The sequence below is a fragment of the Phaseolus vulgaris genome, chromosome 7, assembly GCF_051622355.1.
Source record: "Phaseolus vulgaris cultivar YP4 chromosome 7, ASM5162235v1, whole genome shotgun sequence".
In the NCBI taxonomy this organism is placed as follows: Eukaryota; Viridiplantae; Streptophyta; class Magnoliopsida; order Fabales; family Fabaceae; genus Phaseolus; species Phaseolus vulgaris.
In genome coordinates, this window is record NC_143504.1 from 32,301,052 (window position 1) to 32,328,918 (window position 27,867).

Here is a 27,867-nt window from a genome sequence, read left to right on the forward strand (position 1 = left end):
CTTATTTAATTTGGATAAGATGGACATTGTTCCTGCCGGTTGACTCGAAACACCTTCGTACGCCTACGCCACTCTTACGTCCAGAGTCCTTGCGTTCACTTGTGTATTTCCTATGATGAACACCTGAAACACAAAGACAAAGGGCGCCCTAGCGGCCGTTTGCACTCCGACGCTCAAGTCAGTACTAGGGCTAGGAAACACCGAAAATTGTATAATCTTGCTACTGTGTGTGTGTTTAGCGGCGCAAGAGAGTTCTCCCTTGTCAAGTTTGTTAACTTACTATTTATAGACTAAAATTAGGGTTTCCTGTTTACCTGAAATGGGCCTTTCTGATGGGCAGGCTCAGCACTGTTGTTACCTTATTCTCAAGATAACCTAGCGCGTGGGGTCCCTAACTGGAGTGCAACCTCTGACGGGATGACCACCTGGATGCCTCCTCGTGCACTTGATCTCTAGGGTCACCCGCCTCTGGGAGTGCCCTAGCTGTTCATGTGCCATGCATGCAGCTCGCCCCTGAACGTGACCCTTACAGGCCATATCCTTCTAGTGGCTCTTATACTTTGTGTCACGCCTGAACGCGTCGTCCACTCTACATGCATGGGCACTCGTGATCTAGGCTTCTCCCTTACTGATAACTGGTGTGTCATTTGGGATCCACTTCTCGTGGCGCATCTCTACTGTTTGAGTTTCCGATGTCCGACCTCTCCACTCTAGTGGCAAGTCGGTACATCCTAATGATCGATGTCTAACCGCTCTTGGCTCCTTGGCGCACGTGCTTTGCGAGGTACTAGTCCGCGCTGCTCGTGGACCTGCTTACGTGGCACCAACATTACCAGTGGTTTAATCAACGCCCGAGGACCGATCGGTAAATACATTAATCAAAATTATTATATTTTATAAATTTAAGTTAATTTAATCGTTATATGTGTTTATATTAGATAGTTAAAATATTTTCTAAAATTAAATTATTAAATTTAAGAAAGAAAGTAATTCTATACAATAAATAATAATTAAAGAAGAAAATAGAATTATGTTAGATTACACTAATTAAAACCCTTTTTTATGTTTTTATTCATTGCTTTATTATTTTTGTTATAATATTTTTTTTATCTTACGGCAATGTATTTATATGCACATCATATGGTTCTATTTTTAATATAATGATCTATTATTTGCTGATTTTTTTAATGTTAACCTTGAGAAGATAAATAATAATGATTGATGTGATAAACAAAACTCATTTTTAATATAATGATAATAATTTTCTAATTAAGACTGAATTGAGAACTTGACTGCGGTCCAGACTATATAAACATTTTATAAATCCAGTAAAAAATATTTTAATCGAAATTAAAAAAAGAAAATTTAATCTAAGGAATTCTTATAATCAACATTAATTTTAATTTTTTCAATTGAAAAAATTATTCAATCCATATTCATTCTAACACTAATTAATTGGATTCAAAATTTAAAAATATGAATTTAAATCTAAACTAGATTCATTATAAAATGAACTTAAATGATTTATATTAACACTATAGTCTGAATTTGAATATATAAAAAAAAAACTAAAGTAAACCACATACATGTAATATAACACTTCACCTTCTACCTTATTTCTCTCAATATATATTACCCAGCACAGCAATGTCAGAATTGACAAACCAGTTCCTCTAAAGAGATGCAACAGCCTAAAAGAGTTCTCCGTTTAGCCTTGAATTTAATATTGACTAATCTTAATACTAATACTAATACTAATACTAATAATAATAAAATCTGATTGCAGATGAGTTTTTAGTTGTTTATATATCTGGAGTGTCTACCTGTTTCAATGGTTGAAAGTCTAAAAATAATCTGTGATTGTATTGTAAACAGAGCATGGAATTTATTATTATGTTTTGGAAGGAAATAATGTATAGTATTTCTATTGTTGAAAGTTAACTTGGGTCATGATATCAAGTTGTCCATTGTTGGCATCAATTTATTGCCATAACATACTTCTACATATAAATTTCAAATATACAATTTTTGATGGTAAGTATGGCTAGGTCACTCCACCCTGCAAAATAGGTTACCCTGTCCAAACTCATTTAACTATTCCATATATAAAAAAACAAGTTAGTACATACTCAAGTATTTTGTGGGACTATATCTTCAAATTTTACTGTCAATTAAAATTTACGCTTTATATATAAATTATAATAACATGATCAACATTTTTTCAGTTACATCATTTTTAATTCTTCAATGAGAGCACTTTGAAGATCTTTTATAATTTATATATTTTAATTTTACTTTATATTTTGTTTAAAAATAAAAATAATTAAATTATTTCATTAATCTAATAAATAATTACATATTTAAAATTATTTGTCTATAATATTTTTTTATGTGAAATAAATGTTTATTATGTAGGACGTATATGATAAAATAATACTTCATACTAAAATGTACCAAGTGTGTGAGTTTGTTTTTGTCAGCAATGAGTGTGAGTAAAAAATAAGAATAATTGATTCTATTCATTATGACTAATGTAAGTGGATTTCTACCAATATAACTGTAATGGATTATCATGAACATTATTTGTTTTACTCAATTAATGAATCAAACATTTTCTTCAATAATAGTGTTTATATTACTTCGGACTACTTCTTAGGTATTTCAACCTAAATAGTAATACTTGCTCCTGTAACCGATTATGAGTGTAATACAAATATTTACTCAAAATTCAATTTGTAAGATACTTCTAACTTTTGTATCCTCGACAAAACTACCAGATACCAGAGCTCTAAAAATCATTTATATGATTTAATGCATACCTCCATCATTTGTACCCATAATCGATCATAAACTTCTGTAACCTATATAATCAATCACACATACTATATATAACAACTATAACATTGTTAGGATTAAAAGATGTTATATATATATATACATATATATATATATATTAATTATTTTCAAAGGGCTTTCACCAATCCTTTCTTCAAACGCAAATCGTGCAGCATTAAAGATTGTCTGATATATATTTCTTACTTGTCTTTCTAATTTTTACCTCCAAATGTTTTGGTATCAAGAAAATGAAACCCACGTGAAACTGATCTTGTTTTGATTTACTGATTTCTATCCATCAATTTAACCCTTGACCTATCTATTTCTTTTAGGTTTTCTTTTAGCAGAAAATACATATTCTGCTCTACAGTGCCTCCTAAATAGTGAAAATGAATTCTTATAAAAAAAATATAGAGAAAGGTTTTTCTATTTTTTACATAAGCAAAACTCTTCAATGAAATCTCATAGAACATGATTTTTTTTTTTTGTACCCGCGTGAAAGTATTAGATGAAGAATACTGTCGATTTATGAACATTATATGTTTCCATTACATTTACCCAATAGTGCTCAAACAAATTTCTTAAAGTTAGGAGCAATTTAAATGTCATTTTCTTTCTGGCTAAAAGGGTAGTTTTAACTATTTACTCCGTTATCAACTTCAAAAGCATTCATTCATATGGAGGCACAACATAAATTCCACCCCTAATTAAGTGCTAAAAATTAGAGAAAAACTTGAGATTGATGATTGTAGGATGGATTGTCATGGGTATACAGGGCTATAAGTTTCTTCATTAATTTTAGGCCCTTAATATTATATGTAATTTTCAAAATCACCAAATTGGAATTGTAGACCTTGAGGTACTTTAATCTCCCCTAATAAATTCAAACCTAGTCAATGACAGTCGTAGCATGTGCTGATGTGCAGTATATGTTGAATTTAATGATTGACAAGAAAGCAAATGAGAGAATATCCTGTTTACGAATCAAACTCAATCTTCTGAGTAGTATGAAAGAATCATGATTTGAATGCATAATAAACTGAAAACAAGAAAAAAGACACGTCTTCTTGCAAACTTCAATCCTCTTAACTAATTAATATGAACCTCTATTACCTTATAAAAATTGAATTACCATAGAGTGAAAAGAAAAGATAGGTAGGAAAACAATATAACTTGAATATAACACTGTTAATTGTATCTTATAATAAGAATCCAAAAAACACACGTACGAAATACAAGCAAAAGGAGAAAAACCTAGGTTATTGCTGCTCCCATTATATATATATATACACATATTCAACTGTCAAATGCTCTTGCATTCGTGAAGGTTAAGCATTTAGCTGCCTTTTTCTTTCTAGTCTCCTACTTCTTGCATATATATAGTAAACTACAACAATATAATTTATATACCTCAGTGTTAGTTCCGATACTTCTTCATACACCTTTCTAGACATTCAACCTGATAATATGTGGAGAATTTGTGATCAGCTTTCAAATTCTTCCGTTTGTTATACCTGTCTTAATTGGAGAAAAGAGGCTTGCCCTAAAATTCTATCTAAGAATTTCATTTGATTTGTGCTACATGCAATCTTCTCAATTAATTATGTAAAGACGTACATAAATGTGAATTACCTTAAATTATACATAGGCGTTTCAGTATGGATCATGGCCAAGTCTGAGCTCCAAGTCCACTTCATTATCTTTCTGGTTTCCTCTCCTGACTTGATGAATGTTATCATCCACATGATGAGTTTGACCAATTTGGAGACTCAAGTTGGCACCGCCAAGCTCTTGGTTAAAAGTTAAAGATCGAGACCTCGGGTCGTAAAGCTCATAATAAAAGGCACTTGCAGGTGCTGGTGGATGAAATTGCATGTCACAGTTCCTCTGAGACTCCAAAATGGAGTAAGGCCTTGCGGGTTGGTTTAAAGTTTCTGAGACAAAAGGAAAGACTATGGATTCATCACTGTTGAATTTGTTCATTGAAGGTGAAGCGTCAAGTGTTAATTGCTTGGCCTTGGCCCTGTCTCTCCTATGGATATTCATGTGACCCCCTAATGCCTGAGCGTTTGTGAAGCCTCTTTTGCAGAATGTGCACTCATAAGAGCGTTTGGTTCCACCAGTGTCATCATGTGCTTCTTCTTGATCATTTTCATCACTTAAATTCTCAGGGCTGACTGGCTTCTCTGAATTCATAGCAGGGTTAATCAATCAACACACACTTTCTCTCTCCCTTTTTCTTTCTCTCAGAAAGAAATAAATTTGTGAATCTCTTACGCTTAAAGAGATTTGCAAGATGTGAGGGCTTTATATTGAGAAAAGGATGTGTTAGAAAGGTGTGAGATATAGAGACAAGAAGAAAACGTTGGGTAAGACTGTGTAGAAGAGTAGCGGTTTTGTATCAAGAGAGAGTGTGATTTTGGCGTTTTGTCATGGGATTTTCCATTTAGCCGGCTCTATGATGGGTCTAAACCTTGAGAATATTTTTATCACTTCCACCTCTCTCTCTTCCATTTCATTTGATTATAATTTCTTCTTATGTTGCTTTCATGACGTGGTGGTGGTTTTCTTTTGGCATCGCTTGTAATTTCCTTTGCCGCGTCAATGTGACTGATTCTCGCGTACTCACACCAATTCTAATCTTAACAGCAATATTATGAAAAACGTATCATTTTTTAGTGTTTCCCACTTTATTCTCGTTCCATAGCTGTCAATTAACTTGCTATATTTGATTCAAAATGGCAAACAGAATGCGCAAGAGAATGCGATATACTTTTTCCTTGTTTAACAAATGCACGATGATTCACATCACCTAAAGTAAAAAATATGAAGATTTTACTGTTTTGCATGATCCCATGCACATGCTTTACGGCGTAATTCTGCTAAATATAAATATTCGTCTCTTGCATGTGAAAGCAAAATTTAACAAATGAAGGAGACTCCGAGAATATGATGCACAATGTGACATGTAAGCAGAAAACGCGTTGAAGTATCCCTAAATGTCTTTATCATACTCCTAAAAGAAAATAATATTCTTGATATGCTGCATTTATGTTAGCGCTAGTGATTTTCTCGCATTTAACTGGCTTCCTAGCCCTTCTTCAAAAGGAAGAGACATGTGAACTATTAGCATCATCCATCTAGCGTAGTAGGGTGTACCCTAATTTGATCCCAAGCCAACCTATATTTGCATGCCATGATATATACTCAATTTATTATATCACTAACTTTCATTCATTCAAACTGAATTAAAATCTCCAACTAAACACATATGACTGTACCCTATTTCAAATTAATGACCAAAAGGAGAGGAATGGAGCCAGTTCAAAAGGAATCATATTGAGGATTACCTATTGGTCATTTTAAAGAGAGAGAAAATCTCTACTCTACCAAATGTCTTCTTGTGGAACAGCTCACACCTCTTTAGCTGGTTCCTGATGAACTATAGTGATCAATGTCGCCAATTTTATATAATATTCATTTTGGTAGAAAGAGTATACGTCTATGAACCACCAGTGATTCATTAGCTTCCTTGTACAAAAAGCTAACCAAATCCCAAAATCAATTCATTCCAAGTTTTAGTGACGTTATCCTAGATATGATAAAGACTAAGTATTCAATCTTAATGAGAATAATAATCACAATTGGGCATGGGATCAAACACTGGGGTCTGTAACTGACAATTACATGAGTGCTGAACTACAGCTTGCATTGCCTTTACAGCATGTAGTTAAGGTTGTCATGGACTTAATTATCATCATTTTTGTTACGCCTGCATTTCCAAAGACATGGTCAGTTCTTCTCCAATCACGTTACAGGAACAAGGAATACAAAAATTAATTAAAGGGTGTACATTATCATAATTTTTTTTTCAATATCTTCCTGTTATAATTTCTTAGATTATGTTCTAGTAGTAATAAAAGGTGAAAAGTTAGCTAAACTCTAAACATAGCTGAAATTTTTTAATTAAAAATTCTTAAAATAGTTTATTAATTTCAATTTTACTCATAGATAAAAATATATTTTGGTAATTATATTACTTAATTTTCATTTAATTTTGAATTTCGGTAGCCTTTTATTTAAAGATCAATTACTTTAATTATATTTTTGTAGTTCTAATCATTATAATTTTTATAGCATGTATTTATCATTAATCTTATATTATATCTTAAATTATTCTTAAGTAAATCGAAAATAAAATGAATATATTATATACCCAAAAAGGAGATAAACTAAAAGTATAATAAATCCTTACCTTTCGTAAAAATAGTACAAAGTATATTTAAATATATTTTAAGGTTGAGAAATGAAATATAAGAACTTCGAAACTAAAAGCTAAATGACGTCTTCAAGTGGCATATAAGAAAGTATTACAACTTAATAAAACACTACAACAAAATCATGAAATAGAAACCAAATAATTAGTTACAATAGTAACTAAATTAGAGACAATTTTAGAAACTAAAAAAAAAATTGGTTTCTAAATTAGTTTCTATTATTATTAAATAGTTTCTAAATTGGTATCTAATTAGGAACCAACATTTTTGCTACCAAATTTAGAAACTAAATAATTGGTAGTTAAAACCGTGGTTGCTAATTAGATATCAATTTAGAAACTATTTAATAATAATAGAAACGAATTTAGAAATCAATTTTTTTTTAGGTTTTAAAATTGTCTCTAATTTAGTTACTATTGCAACTAATTATTTTTGTATTTAAAAATTGGTTTCTATTTGATTTTCTTGTAGTGAAATAAGTTTATTTACAAAACACTATTAACAAAGTTAAGAAAAATATTTGGAAAGTATACTTGATAAAGTAATTAAAACAAAAATGAATTACATTTAATACTTTAGAAACATAAAATAGTTCAATATTTTAATAAGTAGAAAATTTTGGGAAAATATTATTAAAAAAAGTTAGAGTTACCTCGCATATATATACTCAAGTTTCTATCCTTTTATTTTGCCGACATCATAGAGTACCTTATATTGTGAAGTTTAAGGCATTGTTATTATGAAATCTAAGCTATGTCTGAATTATGTAACATTTTTATTATCTCCATTATCTTCCATTCAATAAATTCAAGTTTTATTTTTGTTTGTTACAATCCTATCCGTTCCGAATTGGGTTAGACGTAGTGTTGATTGAAGTCAATATTTGAAGCAGGGCTCTACTGATACATTTATGAACAATAGACGGTATCTAGACTTGATAATTATTTTGTCATTTTAACCCCATATAAAGTAACATTGTTTGAGAGGCCTGGGAACTTTTGTAAACAAATCCAACCTATCTCAAAATACAATGAACAGCACTATAATGGTTAATCATTAAGATGGTCAAAAACTTCAAATTCTCAAATTCTATAGTTATTTAAATTCATATTACTTTAAATCCATTTAAATGAATTTATTTTAAATTAAAATCAATATTTTTTTAATTTTATATTCAATCCATTTAAGTAGATTTAGATCGAATAATTTTTTAGATTTTAAAAATACAAAATCCAGATGAGAGAGAGACAGATACATATAAGCATATAAACCTTATTCTTTTCAATCTTAGTCTTCCTTTTTATCAACAATTAATTAATAAAATTAAAATGGGATATTTTAGGAGTGTCTCAATCCTTATATAAGAAACTTCTAGTTTAAACATTCAAAAAAAAAAACTTAATGAGGTGACCCACCACTCATCTCAACAATCTTAAACTAACTACAATATGATTGTATATTGGAATTTTCCAGTAGACACAAACTGCGTTAACCGCACTTCTAATCCACCTCCTTGATCCCAAACCCGGATCCTTACCAACTTGTATCCCCACCCAACCCTTCTAATCCACCTGATGTTTGACAAAAAAATCTTTGGTTCCTTTGTTATCAAGCTACCAGCAAGAAGAATAGAGATTTCCTCCCTCCCCATTACATATATTTAGGCTCATCACAGTTGTATTGGCAAAGCTATATTCGGTCCCTGCTGCCAAGTCATGTCCATTTCCATTTGACTAACTTTACTCACCTCCCACCTGGATTAAGAGCAAAACAGGACTATGTGCAACAACACTATATTGGCATAACACTATATTGGCATAGTTATATTTTGTCCCTGCTGCCAAGCCATTTTCATTTCTATTTGACTACCTTTAGTCACCTCCCACCTGCCTTAAGAATAAAGCTAGACTATGTGCAGCAACACTATAACAGAGTTATTTTGTGCTCCCATTTTGTACTAAAGAACTAGAAGAATCGCACCTGCATTAAGAAAACAGCAGGACCATGTGCAGCAATACACTGTAACAGGGTTATTTTGTGCTCCCAATTTGTACCCAGCAACCAGCAATCAAATACCAGACTTAAACCCATGCACATAGTTGATGATTTACGTAGAAACATAGTTGCTACGTCCACCATATGCTTCCTAGCAGCTCTTCCACATGTTCCCTGTATGTACCCTACTAGACTTCTTAGTTTCTTATAAATAAGATGGATCTGCATCGTACCAACCATAAACCAGTGCCTCTCACTACTACACATCCTCAGTTTATGAGCAAACCTGCCTCCACATATAAATTCCATAGTTTCCCATCAACACCCATTTAGTCACCTGCATACTCTAATTCATAGATGTTCCATTTTGCCCCAGAATAGATTTAGCGGATACAAAGAAGGCAATGATTGGGATTCAGATGCCAATCGGAGAAAGAATACAAAAAATAGCCTTCCCTATGTTTCAACCATATCCAAGAAAGAAGTTGGACCGCATGTCTAAAAATCACATTATTCCTGTGCTCCCATATACAACGTACAATCGCCGCCCACACACCCTTCCATACCTGATTTTGTTTCTCGGACATATGAACTAAATGAAAGTTCACAAAATGACTACAAATATCCTTATTCTGTGCTCCCAATACCTATCCATTTGCAACAAAGCATCCAAACACGATGTGCATAAACATAGTCCAAGAACAAATGTTGGGTGGTTTCTTCTGACTGGTTACAGAGTACGCATAAAGATGGATTCACTACCACTCCTTGTGCCACAAGCTTCTGATTAGTTGGTATTCTGTCCAGGAGGATTCTCCAGGCAGTGATCAAGACTTTTGGTAAAGCTTTGGTCTTCCATAGTAGACTAAATACACCACTACTTGGTATGGTACCTTGATTGGCTAAAATAGTATATGTTGATTTTACAAAAAAAATCCCCTTGGAATCTGATCCTGCCTGTTGACCGGAACGCTGGAAACTGCCTCGTCAAAGGATCGACGTGCGCACCGCTTCAAACCTCCGTTCCTCTTCGAGATCCACCTCAAGAACCTGCAAAGAAACAGAGCGGCGCCGCTGCGGCCGATCGCACTCCAACGCCCAAGTCAGTGACCGAATCACCAAATACTAAGAGAACAGGAACCGTGCAAATCCTCTCTCACAGTAAGCTCTATAACTCGCAAGCGTAAAGAGTGTAATCTGAACGTGCGTACCTCAGAAAGTTCGTTGAGAACTCTTATATACCTGGTTGCTTTCTCTCTCCTGGCAGTTACAGACTTGGACACGTGGCTTGCATCCAGCTGTACACATGCCATCATCTGGAGCCTCCTTGACTTGGGCGCTGCTTCTGACTCTCTTTTTGGCTAAGTTATTTATGCATGGTGCTGCCCAGTACATAGCTAACTTGGGAGTGCGATCTCTACTGGAACTGGCGAGTTAGGGTGCCTTCATACACCTTCCCTGTGGTCTCGCCGGCCGCCTTCATAATCTGCACCACCTTCATCTCTGGCGATGTGCTTGCTCTGGCGATCTCCAATCACTAGGTCGCCTGAGTTTACATCTGGCGACTTCATCTTTAACCTGGTGATCGCCGATTCTGGTATGCTGGAGATCGGAACACGCCAACTTAATAACTGGCGACTTCACGAGCCCCCCGACTTCCTTCCCTTCTGCCAACCTGGCGCCTTGTCAACACGCCTATACTGTAGCTGGATGCCACGTCATCACTTCCGACTACCAGGGCGGTACACAAGCCCCCCAGTCTTAAGCGAAGACTTGTCCAGCGAAAAGACTAGAAGAGTCACGTCAACACCGGTCTACGTGGCACTGACGCAGAATTCCAAGCGGTTGTACCTTCTGCTTCTCTGACGCTCCACCAAACCCCTCACCCATCGTTCGACACGTGGCCTCATCAACGGTTACCTTCAGTTACCGTTTGCGCTTCCCAAACCCATTTCGAAAAAACTCTTAAACCCCTTTTCACTCCACACTGTTCCATCAGTTTTCTTCGTATTAACAAACGCTCTAACTTCCTTCTGCAAAAAACTCTCAGCGCTCTCCAACATTCTGAATCACCATCATCCTTCGTCGTCTTCCTGATCATCAAAAGGTACCTACTTTCCTTCTTCTGCTGGTTTTCCTTGCATTTTAACCGATTCGCATCATCCTGTAACTGCCTGGTGCATACGCTGTGGGTTGCTTTTTCCATTTCTCCTTCTACGTAACTTAGGGCTTCGTCAATCATCGCAACGAACCTACGTTCGTTCGTTTTTCACCTTCCTTCCATGATCGAGTCAGCCTTTGTGACCCCTGACCATTTTTCCTTTTCTTCTTCCTTTGCAGCTGCAACAATGACTCGCACAAAGATCACCCCGAATCCTCCTCCTTTATCATGAAACCCCTCTTCACAAGCACACGACCCACCACGAGTTTGTGGCGCTTCATCTTCCCAGGCTGAGAGGCCTGCGTCTTCCCGCCCTAACCTGGTCCAGGCGACTCCACCTATCGCCGGAGGAGCCCTCGTTCCCTTGCCAGACTTCAAAACCCTGTATCCCTAGGCCAACTCGACCCTTTTGAGGGAAACATCTTCTGTGAACACTGCTGGAGCAGTTTTGCGGCTGACAAAGGGGGATGAGCCTCACCAAACATTTCATAAGGAGCACGATGAAAAGATGATAGTGCTACCTTGCCCCCCCGATCTGCCCGTTTGTGCCGACGATAAGGTGAGCACTGACGGGCCCTTCTGCTTCGTCTACACAACCTTATTCAAGAAGGTGAAGCTCAAGTTCCCTTTCACACGTTTCGAAAGGGAGCTCCTTACCGAGCTTAACATCGTCGCCGCCCAGCTCCATCCCAACAGCTGGGCGTTTGTGCGTGCGTTCCAAGTGATGTGCGACCATCTGGGGTTGCCCGCATCCGTAGACGTATTTCTATTCCTCTTCGAAGCCAAGCACCCAGGAGACCGCCTGTAGGTTAGCTTGAATGGGATTGCTGGGAGGTCAATCTTTGCCATCTTCCAGCAATCCTATAAAGACTGGAAAGGGAAGTTCGTCCAAGTGCGCCCTAACGACAAGGACGCCTCCCTACTCGACGGCTTCCCCTTGTACTGGGTGGACAAGGGGAAGAAAGAGTCCAAGAGCTGCTTCAGGAAACCCAGAAGTCCTGACAGCATGGGAGCGTTGGACCGAGACCTCTGCCTTTTCTGGAAAAGGGTCGCGGATGCCAACATCACTTTCCTTACCACCACCCTGATCTGCTTCGAATTCTACGAGGACCAACTCGAAATTCGAATAGGTTAGAACATTTGAACTGTTGTTTTAATACTGCTTCTGTTTAACTGCTTCTGGGCGTCTTGTGCGTTATGCGCAAGACTTTGGTTTTATTTTTCTGCACCGATCACCTGCTTTGCTGCATACTGCCTTATGCACTTATTTTCTCTCTGAGTTAACCCATGCATTCTCGTTCTATGCAGATAACATGTTGGGCAAGGGTATGCTCGCTGAATTGAGGGCGCTCGCCCGAACCCACGGGCTGGCGACGGGCTCTCAAACAGTGCCAAATTCGGTGGTGGAGATCGCCGTAGCCCAGGGTCGATCGCCACCTAAGGGCCCAGCTCCCTCCGACGTCCAGCCCGCCGCCCAACGTAAGAAACTTATTCTCAAAAGGCCTAAGAGGAAAGCTCCTCAAGTCATCCATGAGGAGGAAGAAGAAGATGACGAGGTCACCGAAGATGGCCTCGTTACAAAGAGGAAGAGGGTGGCACCTTCTTCACCACCTGCCCCACCCCCTCTTCCAATCTCAACACCGCCATCCACGCCTGCCCCACCTCCAACAGTGCCATCTCCACCAGCTCCCGCCTCCCCAGTCCAAGCCATTCCATTGGCAACTGCGCCACCTGCGGTTGAGGCCGCCGAAGACAATTTCTTGGAGGACCCCCCAAGCGCCTCCACGCCACATGTATCAGTTGGAGGGGGTCCTCCCTCTAACGCCTCAGCTGCAGATGCCGCTCCAATCGGGGATGAGGTTGCCCACACCTCTCCGATTCTGATCACCGAGTCCCCGACGTCGCCACCACGAGCAGAAGCACCCACTGAAGAACCAACTAAAGAGGGTGGTGACGGAAACCAACAACAGGCCCCACCAGCGCCTCTCCAAGCAGCAAACCTCCCTCTCGAGGTCACGAGGATGTGGGAGCCTTTGTCCGCTAAGCTGAAGACGATAGCGGAAGACATTCCCGCCATCATAACTAGGGCGGTGCAGAGCTCCACCAGGAAGCTCCAGGACGACCTCTTCAACCTCAAAACAGAGAACAACACCATGAAGGTTGAGGTGGAGAAGTTGTCCTTCAACTTGACGCTCGCGGAGATTGAACACTCCCGAGTAGAGGACGCAATGAGCACTGAGCTCAGATTGGCGCGCAAGGAGGCCACTGATCTCCGCCATAAGGTGCAGCAACTGGCTCAAGAAAAGATTGAACTGGAGAGCAAGATTGTGCCTTATCGCGTCAGGGTGGCTGACCTGGAGGCTCTCGTAAAAATCGACGCCGCCAAGGTGAAGAAATTGGAGAAAAGGTCAGCCGACCAAGAGACCCTCCTTGGGCAGGTGGAAAAGGCGAGGGATGACGCCCTGGCTGAGCTCGACGAGGCCAACAAGGAGAAAGGGAAACTTGCTGCCGAATTGGGACAAGCGCAAGCAGAATCCAAGAAGGTTGCTGAAGACCTTCTCCAGGCTCAAGAGACCAATGAACAACTCAAGAAGCAGGTTGAAGAGCTGGAGCAACAGAATAAGGAGCTGAAAGAGCAAACTGAAGATCTCAAGAAGCGGATTGAGGAACTTCAGAAGCAGATTGAAGAACTCAAGCTGAACTCTGCTCAAATTCTGGCTGCTGGATTCGAAGCTGCGCGGGAACAATTTGCTTGCTTGTTCCCCGACCTGGACCTCAGCATGGTGTCACTTGATAACGAGGTAGTGGATGGAAACGTGGTTCCTGCTGAAGACTAATCGATTCTCTCCATCTACTACCTTCGTGCCTTTCCCTTGTATAAAATTCTGTAATAAACTCGTATTTTCTTGCACACGTACTTTTGAGCTGATACTTTACTTAATGAAATTACTTGTGCATTTCTTCTTGCAACCTCTTCGTTTACCTTTAACTTTCCTTGCGTGATTTACGTCAAAGAAATAACTTAGTAATCTCGTAGGCACGCTCTTGTACTTAGCCGTTTCGAACCATCTCAACTTCGACTAATAATCACATTAATCAACTCGTAAACTTAGGGCAATGAACCTTAGCGTAAAATGATACTTCAGGCAATGGACTTTAACTCAACCCCTGGCTTTATAACATCGTTGCACCCGATCTGCTTCATCAAAACGGGTCTTTGACTTCTCGCCATTGCTTGAACGTTTCCTGGTCGCCAGAGACTCTTGGCAACACCAGCTTCTTCCTGCCTTCACACCTTGGCCATTGCTCTTTCATCTTGGGGTAGAGGCGCCTTTCGGATCCTTCTCTACCTTGTGCTTCAGAGCAAGAGACCGGGTGGCTAGGCGTTCTCTTCGAACCTACCTCAGCCACCCTCAGAACTTCTTCCACCCTCTACACCATACCTGAATTCGTTCGAGACGAGAAGGATTTTATCTTGCCTGAACTCGCTCATGGGCGAGAAGGTCTTTTACTCGCCTGAACTCGCTCATAGGCGAGAAGGTCTTTTACTCGCCTGAACTCGCTCATAGGCGAGAAGGTCTTTGAATCGTGCCTCTACATTGCCCTAGGGGTTACATCTTCTCGCCCCCAGAAACACTGAGGACTTTTACTTGCCTCTACATTGCCCCAGGGGTTACATCTTCTCGCCCCCAGAAACACTGAGGACTTTTACTTGCCTCTACATTGCCCCAGGGGTTACATCTTCTCGCCCCCAGAAACACTGAGGACTTTTACTCTTTCTCGCCTGCACTCGCTCGACGGCGAGGAGGTCTTTTACCTGCCTCGGAACGCGCGCGGGCGTTGAGGTCTTTTAACTGGTGCCTCCGATCGCCGAAAAACGATGAGGACTTTAGCTTTTTTAGAAAGCGTGCAATATATCTTTACTTGCCTTAAATCACGTATAAGTGACAAGGTCTTTCTTCAAAACTTTTTGGAAAATAGCAAGCATGCAATCTGAAAACGCCTTACACTTCGAAAACTCTTCTTTTTATTGGGTGGCCTCATTAAAAACCCTCCTTAGGGAAAAAAGAGTGCCCCCTTCAAACTGTTTTATCAGAGACATTGTAATATAACTTTTGTGTTTGTCTTTACTTACAAAGCTCTTAACTATAGTACAACTTCAGGTGCGTGGCGTTCCAGGTGCGAGGAATCGCCCCTCCTTCCAGCGTCTCTAAGCGGTAGGCGCCGTTCCCGAGCGCCTCGGTTATTCTGAACGGTCCAGTCCACTTGGGTGACAGCTTATTCTCCATCTCATACTGGTGGGCTTTTCTCATCACCAGGTCGCCTTCTCTAAATTGCCTTGGCATCACCTTCGAGTTGTACCTTCATTCAATCCTTCTCTTCACCGCCTCAGCTTTCAGTCTCGCCTCTTCCCTGACCTCATCCAGTAGGTCCAGGTTCAGCCTTCTCTCTTCATTCGAGTCTTCCTCTACAAAGTTCTGGAATCTCGGCGAGCTCTCCTGGATCTCTACTGGAATCATCGCATCACACCCATAGACCAAACTGAACGGGGTCTCATGGGTTCCTGACTGCTCGGTGGTGTGGTATGCCCAGACTATACGGGGCACCTCCTCAGCCCAGCTTCCCTTGGCTTTTTCTAGCCTTCTCTTCAAACCTCTCAACAACACCCGATTAGCTGACTCCACCTGGCCATTTGTCTGAGGGTGCTCGACGGATGCAAACACTTGTTGAATTCCCACCCCTTCGCAAAGCTTCTTCAACAGGTGACTTGCAAACTGAGTCCCATTGTCCGACACCGGGCGCTTAGGCACTCCAAACCGGCACACGATGTTCTTCCACACGAAACCTTCGATCTTGTGTGCGGTGATCTGGGCCACTGGTTCTGCTTCGATCCACTTGGTGAAATATTCAATCGCCACCACCAAGTACTTCATCTGCCTGATCGCCAGCGGAAAAGGTCCCAGGATGTCGATTCCCCAGGTATGAAACGGCCAAGGGCTGTAGATCGACTTCAACTCCTCAGGAGGCGCCTTGTGTCAATCGGCGTGCTGTTGGCATTGCTTGCAACATTGGGCATACTTCTTGCAGTCTTCTCTCATCGTTGGCCAGTAGTAGCCTGCACGGAGAGTCCTCGCGGCCAGAGCTCGACCCCCGACGTGGCTTCCGCATATACCTTCGTGGAGCTCCGCCATGATTCTCGTGCACTTCTCGCCATGTATACATTCCAGGAGCGGGTGAGTGAACCCAAACCTGTACAGATCGCCATCAATCAGGGTGTACTTGCTAGAATTCTTCTTTACCTTCCTAGCCTCAGTCGGATCCAGCGGGAGAAGGCCATCTGCCAGGCACCGCTTGTACTGTGTTATCCAAGTGTCTGGCTCATGGGTAGCGCAGACCTGCATCACGTTCACCTTCTCTCCCCGAAATGCTCTAATTCTCGGCGATCTCAGAGTTTCTTGCGTCAGGGACTTATGGCTTCTCGCTGCTTTCTCCGTCGACTTGCTTATCTGAAGGACCAGGTGATCTGCCACAAATGCTCTCGGCGTCTTCAGAGTTTCTTGGATCACCGTCCTCTGCCTATCCCCCTTGCCTGAACTGGCGAGCTTAGCTAGCAAGTCAGCTCGGGCATTCTGCTATCTGGGCACATGCACTACTTCAAAGGAGGCAAAGGAACTCTTCAACTCCTGCACATATTCCAGATAGGCCGCCATTTGTGGATCTTTAGCCTGGAACTCGCCTGTTACTTGCCCTGTGACTAGCAGCGAGTCACTCTTAGCCATCAGCACCCTAGCTCCCATCTCCTTGGCCAGCAAAATCCCGGCGATCAGCGCCTCATACTCTGCTTGATTGTTACTGGCTTTGAAGGCAAATCTCAAAGATTGCTCGATCAGCACGCCGTTGGGCCCTTCTAAGATGACTCCAGCACCGCTACCCTGCTGGTTCGACGATCCGTCCACCGAGAGTACCCAACGGAAACCGTCCCCCTCAACTCGTGTCGCCTCAGACGAGAGCTCGACCACAAAATCTGCAAAGATTTGCCCCTTGATCGGGCCTCGGGGCTCATATTTGATGTCAAACTCTGACAGCTCCACTGCCCATTTCACCATCCTTCCCGCAACGTCGGGCTTCTTCAAAACTTTCTGGATGGGCAGGTCAGTCATCACCAGTATGGTGAAGCTATGGAAATAGTGGCGCAACCTCCTCGCCGAAAACACCACAGCCAGCGCAGCCTTCTCCAGGGCCTGATATCTCGTTTCGGGGCCCTGCAACACCTTGCTAACAAAATAAATAGGCTTCTGAGCCTGATCTTGATCCTGGGCGAGCACCGCACTTACCGCCCTCTCAGTTACAGCAAAATACAACCTAAGAGGGGTTCCCACCAGCGGTTTGCACAGAACCGGCGGGCTCGCCAGATACTCCTTCAGCTTGACGAAGGCTTCCTCGCACTCCTTCGTCCAGGCAAACTTGTTATTGCGCCTCAAGCACTGAAAATAGGGATGTCCCTTCTCTCCGCTAGCTGACACGAAGCGAGACAGGGCTGCCATCCGACCTGTTAGCTGTTGAACCTCCTTCACCGTAGCTGGGCTTCTCATCGCCAAGATGGCGGCACACTTATCAGGGTTTGCCTCTATGCCTCTTTCAGTCAAGAGGAAACCCAAAAACTTCCCAGCTTCCACGCCGAAAATGCATTTCTCTGGATTCAGCTTCAATCTGAACTTGGCGATCGTTGTGAACAATTCCTCCAAGTCGGCAACGTGCTTGCTCTTTTCCGGTGAGGTCACCACGACCATGTCATTGACGTACGCTTGCACGTTCCTTCCCAGCATTGGTGCAAGTACTCGATCCATCAGCCTCTGGTACGTGGCCCCCGCGTTCTTCAGCCCAAACCGCATCACCTTGTAGCAATAGCACGACCTCTCCGTCATGAAGGCTGTCTTCTCTTCATCCATGGGATGCATCTTGATCTGATTATACCCCGAGAAGGCATCCAGGAAACTCAACAACTTACACCCTGCAACACTGTCAACCAGGGCGTCTATACTTGGCAAAGGATACGAATCCTTTGGGCAAGCTTTGTTCAGGTCGGTGAAATCGACGCACATGCGCCATTTCCCGTTACTCTTCTTCACCAGCACGACATTCGCCAGCCATTCAGGGTACTGGACTTCCCTGATGTGGCCTGCAGCAAGGAGCTTCTGCGTTTCATCTCTAATCGCCTGCCTCCTCTTCTCATTGAACTTTCTTCTTCTTTGTCGCACTGGTCTCACCAAGTTGTCCATCGCCAGATGATGGCACAAGAAGTCGGGATCAATCCCGGGCATGTCCGAAGCGGACCATGCAAACGCGTCCAGATGCCGCTCAATCACCTTGGCGATCTGGTCCTGGAGCTCGACCTCCAGAGATCTTCCCAGCTTGAAGATCTTTCCCCCGATCTCTTTCTCGACCCACTGCTCGACAGGTTTTGGCCTGGATTCTCGGGCGATCACCGCCCTGGCGATTCCCTGCTCTCTCGCTTCCTCAGGGCGATTCCGCGCCTCTTCCTCCTCCAGACCAGCGTTTCCCTCCCCCAGCTCAGCGTCCACCATCTCCACGTCCCTTCCGGCGGTCTCTTCCGCTACCGTCGATCTGGGCTTCACACCGGGAGGTGGGGTGGTTGTTACATAACTCACTGATCTCTTGTTTTTCAGGCTATTCTCATAGCACTTTTTCGTTTCTTTCTGATCAGACTTGATCGTGATCACCACCCCCTCCATAGACGGCAACTTCACCTTCATGTGCCGAGTCGACGGTATAGCGCCTATCCTGTTAAGCGTGGGCCTTCCCAACAGGATGTTGTATGCTGAAGGAGCGTTTACAATGAGGTACTTGATTTTCTCCGTCCTCGAACCAGCCTCATCTGTAAACGTGGTTCTCAACTCAATATACCCCCTGACCTCCACCTGGTCACCAGCGAACCCATACAGGCACCCTCCATAGGGCCTTAGCTGGTCAAGGGGCAACTCCAGCTGCGTGAAAGTCGGCCAGAACATCACGTCTGCCGAGCTTCCCTGGTCCACCAGAACTCTGTGGACCTTCCTTCCCGCCGTAATCAACGAAATGACTATGGGATCGTTGTCATGGGGCACAACGTCCCGAAGATCCTGCTTGGTGAACGTAATGTCCACCTCCGGCGAGTGATCTTCAAACATATCCACTGCGATGCGGTGCATCCACCACCTGAGAAGCCTCCTGCAATGGTGTGGATTTCCCCGTGGATAGGCATCTCGTGTTGCTGGGCTTCTCCACCTGCTGGCTGGGAACTCGACGCTCCCCCCGTCCTCCTATCCAGCAGATAGTCATTTAGGAACCCGCTCTTAACCAGATCATCGAGCTGATACCCTAAGGACAAACACGAGTCCAAAGTGTGGCCAAAGCCCTGGTGAAACTCACACCAGGCGTCTGGCTTTGGTCCCAGCACCTTGTCGCCCACCTTCTCAGGCGCTTTCAACCTAGCAGATATATTGGGAATGGCGATCAGGTCCGCCAATCCCATAACAAACTTGTGCTTAGGTGGGCGATTGTATTCCCGGCGTGCTGGCTGCTGGCGTCCCTGGCCCCTCCCCTTGTTCCTCCTATCATAAGGATGGCGAGTCCTCTAGTCCTTCCTGGCCGCCGCCGCTGTTTCCAGCACCCTTTGCGGCTGGATCCTGGTCTGGGCGCGTGGCCTAGCGGGAGCCACGCTCCCTCTCTTCTCGGCGACCTCACTCTCGTCGGCGATGTGAGCCACCGCAAGTCGCCTGACCTCAGCAAAAGTTGCAGGGTGAGCCCTGATCAAGGCCTCGCAGAATGGTCCTGGCAGCACGCCCTTCTTGAATGCATAAACCAACATTTCTTCATCTTTAGCCGGCGATCTGACCATCTGCGCTCCAAAGCGATTCAGGTAGTCTCTGAGGGACTCTCCCTGGTACTGCCTTATATCAAACAAATCATAAGACACCCTGGGCGGTGCCTTGTTCACGATGTATTGCTCGACGAAAACCTTCGAGAACTGCTGAAAATTGGTTATGTGACCGTTAGGTAGGCCACAAACCACTCCAACGCCGTTCCCTGGAGCGTGCTCACAAACATCTTGCAATACACGGCGTCTGACCCTCCCGACAGCATCATCTGTGTATGGAACGTGGTTAGATGAGCCTCTGGATCCTCCACGCCGGTAAAGACAGCCTTGACAGGGACCACGCTCGTAGGAATAGGCGTGTCAGTAATCGCCTGAGCAAAAGGCATAGGAAAAACACGAGGTGGCGACGACGGCGCGACCTTTTCAGCAAAAGAACGCCCTTGCTGCTCCTGAAGAGCTTGACGCTGCTCCTCAGTCACCTTGCTGAGCTCCTCATTCCTGGCGCGAGAGGCGACCAGGTCCTCATGCATTCTCGCCTGCTCTATGCGTGAGGCTTCCACAGTTGCCTGCAACGAACGCATCATCTCTGCCATCTGTGCCATGGTCATGGCAGCGGCGCCTTCAGCAGCGACGGGCGCAACTGGACTTGAGCGATTGCTTCTCATTTTTCTCATGAAACTCAGCGAATCACAGAATGCAGCGAACAACACTTACTTCAGCTACGATTGAGTCAACGATCAATCGGAAAAACTGTGCGAAACTCCGCGAGAAAACTCAAGAACACCGCAAACCTTCAATGAAACTTGCAACTCCACCAGAAACCACTGCTCTTCCCACGGACAACCAAACGAGCGAAAGAACTCAACTCCACCGAACAAATTACGCGTAAACAGCAGGAAAACCTCACTTCACCGATCGAAAACCCAAACGAACGGTATAAAACGCGAATTCACCGAACAAATTTCAAGAAAAGAGCGAACGATGGTTGCACCAGCACACAACCACGCAGAAACTTCGAAAACCTTTAAGAACTCACGCTGTGGATGGGAGCAAGTTTTACACGACCCCACGGTGGGCGCCTGATGATCCTGCCTATTGACCGGAACGCTGGAAACTGCCTCGTCAAAGGATCGACATGTGCACCGCTTCAAACCTCCGTTCCTCTTCGAGATCCACCTCAAGAACCTGCAAAGAAACAGAGCGGCACCGCTGCGGCCGATCGCACTCCAATGCCCAAGTCAGTGACCGAATCACCAAATACTAAGAGAACAGGAACTGTGCAAATCCTCTCTCACAGTAAGCTCTATAACTCACAAGCGTAAAGAGTGTAATCTGAACGTGCGTACCTCAGAAAGTTCGTTGAGAACTCTTATATACCTGGTTGCTTTCTCTCTCCTGGCAGTTACAGACTTGGACACGTGGCTCGCATCCAGTTGTACACGTGCCATCATCTGGAGCCTCCTTGACTTGGGCGCTGCTTCTGACTCTCTTTTTGGCTAAGTTATTTATGCATGGTGCTGCCCAGTACATAGCTAACTTAATAACTGGCGACTTCACGAGCCCCCCGACTTCCTTCCCTTCTGCCAACCTGGCGCCTTGTCAACACGCCTATACTGTAGCTGGATGCCACGTCATCACTTCCGACTACCAGGGCGGTACAGAATCCCTTCTCCATGTAATATGATCCTTAGAATCCTTGTACAAAACTTCCCTAGACAATATTGATAATAGTTCTTCCACCAAGACCGCTTCTCATTGAAACCTCTCCCTCTTTCATTTTAAGTTCCATTGTCAGCCATAATCATCCCAAAAACTAGTCTCTCCCACCGCCCTCCCTTGATTTAAAGATAGAGAAAATAATCTAGGATACAAACCCTTGAGATTATTGTTGTCAATCCAGGGATCCTCCCAAAACCTGACAGAGTCCCCAGATCTGACTTTCCAAATTAAGGCTTTTTGAAACCAACATATATTGAGTAGATCTCTCCACCACCAAGATTGGCACCCTCTCCTTCCCTGCATATATTGAGTAGATCTCTCCACCACCAAGATTGGCAATTCAACCGGACATTGTTGTTGCTAAATACCACTATATATTTAGAATCCAGAATATCTTTCCATTTTCCTTTCTCATCGCTCATCATCCTCCATTTCCATTTTGCCATTAAAGCATAGTTAAATTTCCTGATGTCTTTGATTCCTAACCCGCCTTCTTCATTAGATTTGCAAATTTTATCCCAACTTACCCAAGGTATAAACCTGTTATCTCTACCCCAAGCCCACAGGAATCTCCTTTGTATACACTTGATTTTGTTGCAAACTAATACTGGAGCTTTAAAGAAAGACAAGTAGAAAAGAGGAATGAATGTAAAAACTGATTTGATTAAGCAAATTCTTCCTGCCATAGACAAAAATCTTCCTTTCCATGTGCTAAGTCTAGCATTTTTTTTATTGGCGATAGGCTCCCAGAACTGAACCTTCCTTGGATTACCTCCTATTTCTAACCCCAGATACTTGAAAGGAATCCGCATGGTATTGCAATTTAAAGTCTTCGCATAGGTTCCCAGAGTGTTCCTATCAACATTTATGCTTGCCAACTTCGATTTGTGGAAATTTATTTTCAAGCCAGAAACTAGTTCAAAGCATCTTAGGATCGTTTTAATAGTGAATACATTGGAAAAGGAGTCTTCACACATGAAAAGGGCGTTGTCTGCGAATTGTAACATACAACACTCTATTTGCTTCCTCCCCACCTTCACACCTGTGATCATATTCTGCTTAGACGCTTGTCTCACTAGCCCGGCCAAACCTTCAGCTGCCACTAGAAACAAGAACGGAGCCATAGGATCTCCCTATCGCAGCCCTCTTGATGGTTTAAATTCCTCTGTTGGGCTTCCATTAATTAACACTGAAATAGAAGCCGATTGCAAGCACCCTTTAACCCACTTTATCCATTTGCAAAGGAAACCCAATCTATGTAGCATATCAAGTAAAAAATTCCCTCTTATCGAATCATATGCCTTCTCGTAGTCCACCTTAAAGCAAAGTGCACTCCTCTGATTCCTCCTAACCTCCTCAACCACCTCATTTGCTATGAGTACACTATCGAACATACCTCTGTTCCGCAAAAGCACTGATTGGTGTTCGTCAATAACCAAAGAAAGAACTTCCTTCATGCGACCCGCTAACACCTTAATAACAATCTTATAAAAAATTTCGACTAAGGAAATGGGCTTGAATTGATCGAGAGTTAAAGGGTCATTCACTTTAGGTACATGTTGAACCAAATGGTGTTCAAGCTTTGAAGAATCCAAAACCCTTTGAAGGATGTTGAAGGCTAGGCTGTGCTTGTTGTTGCTGAGTTGTCTTAGATTGAGTTTTGTAATCCACTCTTGATTGAATCCAAAGCATAGGCATTCTCAATCTTTTTAAAAAGAAAAGTGTTTTTCAAACTAAGTGAAAAACAACCGATTGTTTTATACTTAGGTGTTATTAGAAAAGATTGAAAACTGTTTTTCAAATGGTTGAGCTGTTAAAACCAAAACAACCGATTGATTTGAGGAAACAACCGATTGTTTGTTTTGGTACCATAACAGAAAAATGGTTTTTGTTTTGACTGAGCTTTAAATGTTTTCTAACTGTTTACGCTCCAGTTTTTAATGCTTTGACCAATCTTTAAATGCAATTAATAGTTTGTTAATATTTGATAACAAACAACAACTTTGATATATACAAAAAAACATATTTGAGTTTTTCACTGATTTTGAGTTTTTGAAAAGTTGAGATTTGCTTAGAGATTGAGATTGATCAAAGTGTGTGAGATAGGATTTCTGCTTGTATTGATTTCAGATTTGCTTCTGTAACAAGTGTAATCCTTGTATCTATTGAACAAGAATCTTTGTGTGTTTGCTGAGAAGTGTTGTGTGTTCTTGAGGGGATCAAGATCAACATTCTTAGTGTTGGTGTGTTGGCCAAGAGAAGTGTGTGTCTTGAGGGGATCAAGGTCACTTTCTTGGTTGTGTTGTAAGTGATCTAGGTTTGATTGATTAGTCGTGTTCCTCAGTGGTTTCTGAGAAGACTAGATGTAGCTCTGGGTTTAGAGTGAACCAGTATAAATCTCTGTGTCCTTTTCTCTATCCCTTAACTCTTTAAATTCAGTTTTGATATTTGCAAACTGGTATAAATAACCGATTGTTTCTGCGAAACAACCGATTATTTTTCTGGTGTAGTTGCTTTTTGCTTTAGTTTTTGGCAAACTGAATTCTTTATCATTTGTTTCTTGAGATAATTTCATGCTTGACTTAAAAGTTTTCGAAAACCCTCTTTAAACAATTCACCCCCCCCTCTAGTTTAAAGCCATATATTCTAACAATTGGCATCAAGAGCTTGGTTCTTGAAACTTATTCAAGTGTGATCCTAAAACTATTTTTTTTATGGCTGATAGACTACCTTTTGGGGAAGGTGCTTCAATCAACAGACCACCTCTGTTTTGTGGTTTGAACTACCAATTTTGGAAAGTGAGAATGAAAATCTTTATGGAATCACTTGACAAAGGAATTTGGGATGCAATTGAAAATGACCCTTTTGTCCCAAAGTTTGAAAAAGATGGATCTTTCATTGAAAAGCCTTGGTCTCAATGGACTGATTCAGAAAGCAAGAAGGCCAAATTCGATTGCATTGCAAAAAATATAATAACCTCTACTTTAAATTCAGATGATTTTTTCAAGGTTTCTCAATGCAAATCATCAAAAGAGATGTGGGACACCTTGGAGGTAACTCATGAAGATACAAATGAGGTGAAGAGAGCTAGGAAGCATACTCTAATCCAAGAGTATGAGATGTTCAGAATGCTCAAAGGTGAAACAATTGCTGAGGTGCAAAAAAGATTCACGCACATCATTAGTCATCTAATGAGCCTTGACAAGACCTTTGAAAAGGAAGAGCTAAACATCAAGATCTTGAAATGTCTTGATAGAACATGGCAACCCAAGGTAACTGCTATTTCCGAATCTAAATATCTAACATTCTTGAGTATGGCTTCTTTGTTTGGTAAGTTTAGGGAACATGAGTTAGAGATGAATCGACTCAATGTTCAAGAAAGCGAAGACAAGCATGGAAGGAGCATAGCCTTAAAAGCTTCCAAGCATAAAGGCAAACAAGAATCCAACGATGATAGTGATGAGGAAAACCTTAACTTGCTGTCAAGAAAGTTTAGCAAATTCTTGAAGAGGAACCGCAACAAGGACAACAACAAAGATAGGTATGGAAACACGAAATCAAATGATTTTAATTCCAATAACTATACTTGTTTTGGCTGTGGTGAGCAAGGTCATATAAAGGCAGATTGTCCAAACAAGAGCAAGGAGAAAAAGCCTAGCTACAAGGAAAAGAAAGGCAAGACAAAGAGAGCCTACATAGCTTGGGATGAAAATGAGGTATCATCATCAAGTTCTTCATCAAGTGAAGATGAGAAAGCAAACATCTGTTTGATTGTTGAAGATGATAATGAATCATGTAGCTCAAGTGAGGTAAGTTCATGTGCTTCTTTAAATGAACAAAATTACAGTAAATTTCTTGAAGCTTTTCAAGAAAATCACGATGAAGCTAATCGATTGGTGCTTTCAAACAACCGATTGAAAGAACTCAATAGCTTGTTGGAAAAGAGAGTGAAATCACTTGAAGATGAGATTGAAAAATCTAAAAATGATTTCAAAAATCTGGAAACACATTTCAAAAATTCTTCTTGCAAGTGTGACACTCTCATTTGCAAAAACTGTGAAAATCTTGAGAAAAAGGTACATTATCTTGTTAACACTGTGGACAAGCTTTCAAAAGGGAAATCTAACTTTGAGAATGTCTTGGCATCTCAAAGCTGTGTTTTTGGAAAAGCTGGTTTAGGTTTTAATCCACAAAACCAACAAGATAAGTTTTCAAATTTTTTTTCAAGAAAGCCAGAAAAACAACTGATTGTTGTCTCGAAACAACCGGTTGTTACATGCTTTTATTGCATGAAGAAGGGCCATTCGGTTAGATTCTGCAAAATAAGAAAGTTTTCTGTTCCTAGAGGCTACATGAAATGGATTCCTAAAGAATGTGAGGTTCCAAATGAGTAAAAGAAATCAATTGGATCCACATTTGTGAAGGGACCAAATCTTGTTGCTTGAACTCATGCTTGTGCAGGAAATCTAAAGAAGTGTGAAGGACTGAGTCATCTGATCAAGCCTTTTGAAGAAAAAGACCAACATTGAAGCTGAATCAATGTTCTGTATATATCAAAAAACCATCAATAGTCAAAATGAGGCTTCTTGATCTCAAAGTACATGGCTCATTGAAAGAACAACACAAAGGATAAGACATTCCTTATCTCTGTTATTAATTTCTGTTTTTAAGTTCTTTTACATGTTTGAATAATCTTCTTAAAGTGTTAAATTTCATTTGCTTTGATCTATTTCTGCTCATGCTTAAATATTCAAAATGAGTTTACTGTTGTAGAAAAACAATCGATTGTTTTGAGTCTGATAGCACTGTGAAGAAACCAATTTAATTTCTATTTTGATTTTCTATCCATTGCAGATCAAATTAAAGAGAGAATCCTTGGTCAATGAACCTGTGTTGAAAGCTGATCACGTTCAGAGAGAAGTTACAACAGTCATAAAGGAATATATTCCAAAATCTTGGAAATTCTAGAGTCTTAATGACTAGTCAAAGATCACATGTGAAGACCATGTGATTTTCTATTTTTTCTGACGTTTTCTGTGCAGGGCATGGTCAAGTCCTCTCTCTCTGAAAATTTGGTACCCACTCATGTCAGTAAATGCTTTATGATTCCGTTTGTGCTATAAAATCTGTTGCAGCTGATCTTCTACAAGAACAACCAATTGCAACATCTCTTGCAACATCTCTTGCAAAATCTGTAAGTGAGCTTTTCTCTGCTGTTCATCTCTGCCATCATGGATTCAACTCCTCCCACCTCAAGAAGAGTGAAATCCAGAGCTGTAAGGTCTGGAGGATGGCTAGAAGGATGGTTTTCTTGAGACAATGATCTAATTGAGAGATATAGGTTTGAAACTAGCACCAAAGTGATAAACAACCTCAAGGTTGTGTGCTTTGATTGGCTGAAAAGCCAAAAGCTGGATAATGTAAGGAGGCTGCTCAAAGATCAATCTCTCAGAAAGTTCTTGGAGATGAAGGGGAACATCTACCCAGATTTAATAAGGGTTTTCTACACAAATCTCAAGTTTGAGGGAAACAACCTTGTTTCTCATGTAAAAGGTGTAGATATGGAGATTACACATGAAGTGTGGACTGCTGTAGCTGGTCTAAAGTACTCAGGCCTCAAAATTAACAAAGGGAACCTTGGTGTAGTGGAGGACTTCAATAAAGTTCAATACTACAAGAGCTGCTTGAAGAACCAAAATGCACAAGTTAGTACTTGTTCGGTTGGTGGCTTAAGGCTTGATGAAAGGTTGCTAGCCCTCATTGTGACTTGGATTCTAACTCCAAGGGGAAGCAATCATTCTATTCTCACTGAGTAAGATCTGGTGTACATCTTCTGCATTATGAAGAATATCAGAATTAATTGGATACACATCATCAAAGAGCACATGCAAAAGGCAATGAGGTTAAGTGACTATCGTTATCCATATGCTGTTTTGATTTCTAAATTTCTGCACTATTTTGAAGTGAACCTAGAGGATGAAACATCTGAGTTGGTCAAGTCA

The 27,867-nt window shown here is 41.6% G+C and overlaps 1 protein-coding gene across 1 annotated transcript; it reads right to left on the reverse strand.

Annotated features, from left to right (window-relative positions):
- Positions 1-3,944: 3,944 nt before the first annotated feature.
- Positions 3,945-5,157, reverse strand: LOC137828467 (C2H2 and C2HC zinc fingers superfamily protein). The gene is made up of 2 exons (XM_068635064.2): positions 4,468-5,157; positions 3,945-4,294 (listed from the first exon to the last, which is right to left on the reverse strand). Exon 1 carries the CDS (start codon positions 5,029-5,031, stop codon positions 4,489-4,491), a length of 543 nt encoding a protein of 180 aa, XP_068491165.1. The 5' UTR covers positions 5,032-5,157; the 3' UTR covers positions 3,945-4,294; positions 4,468-4,488.
- Positions 5,158-27,867: the final 22,710 nt, after the last annotated feature.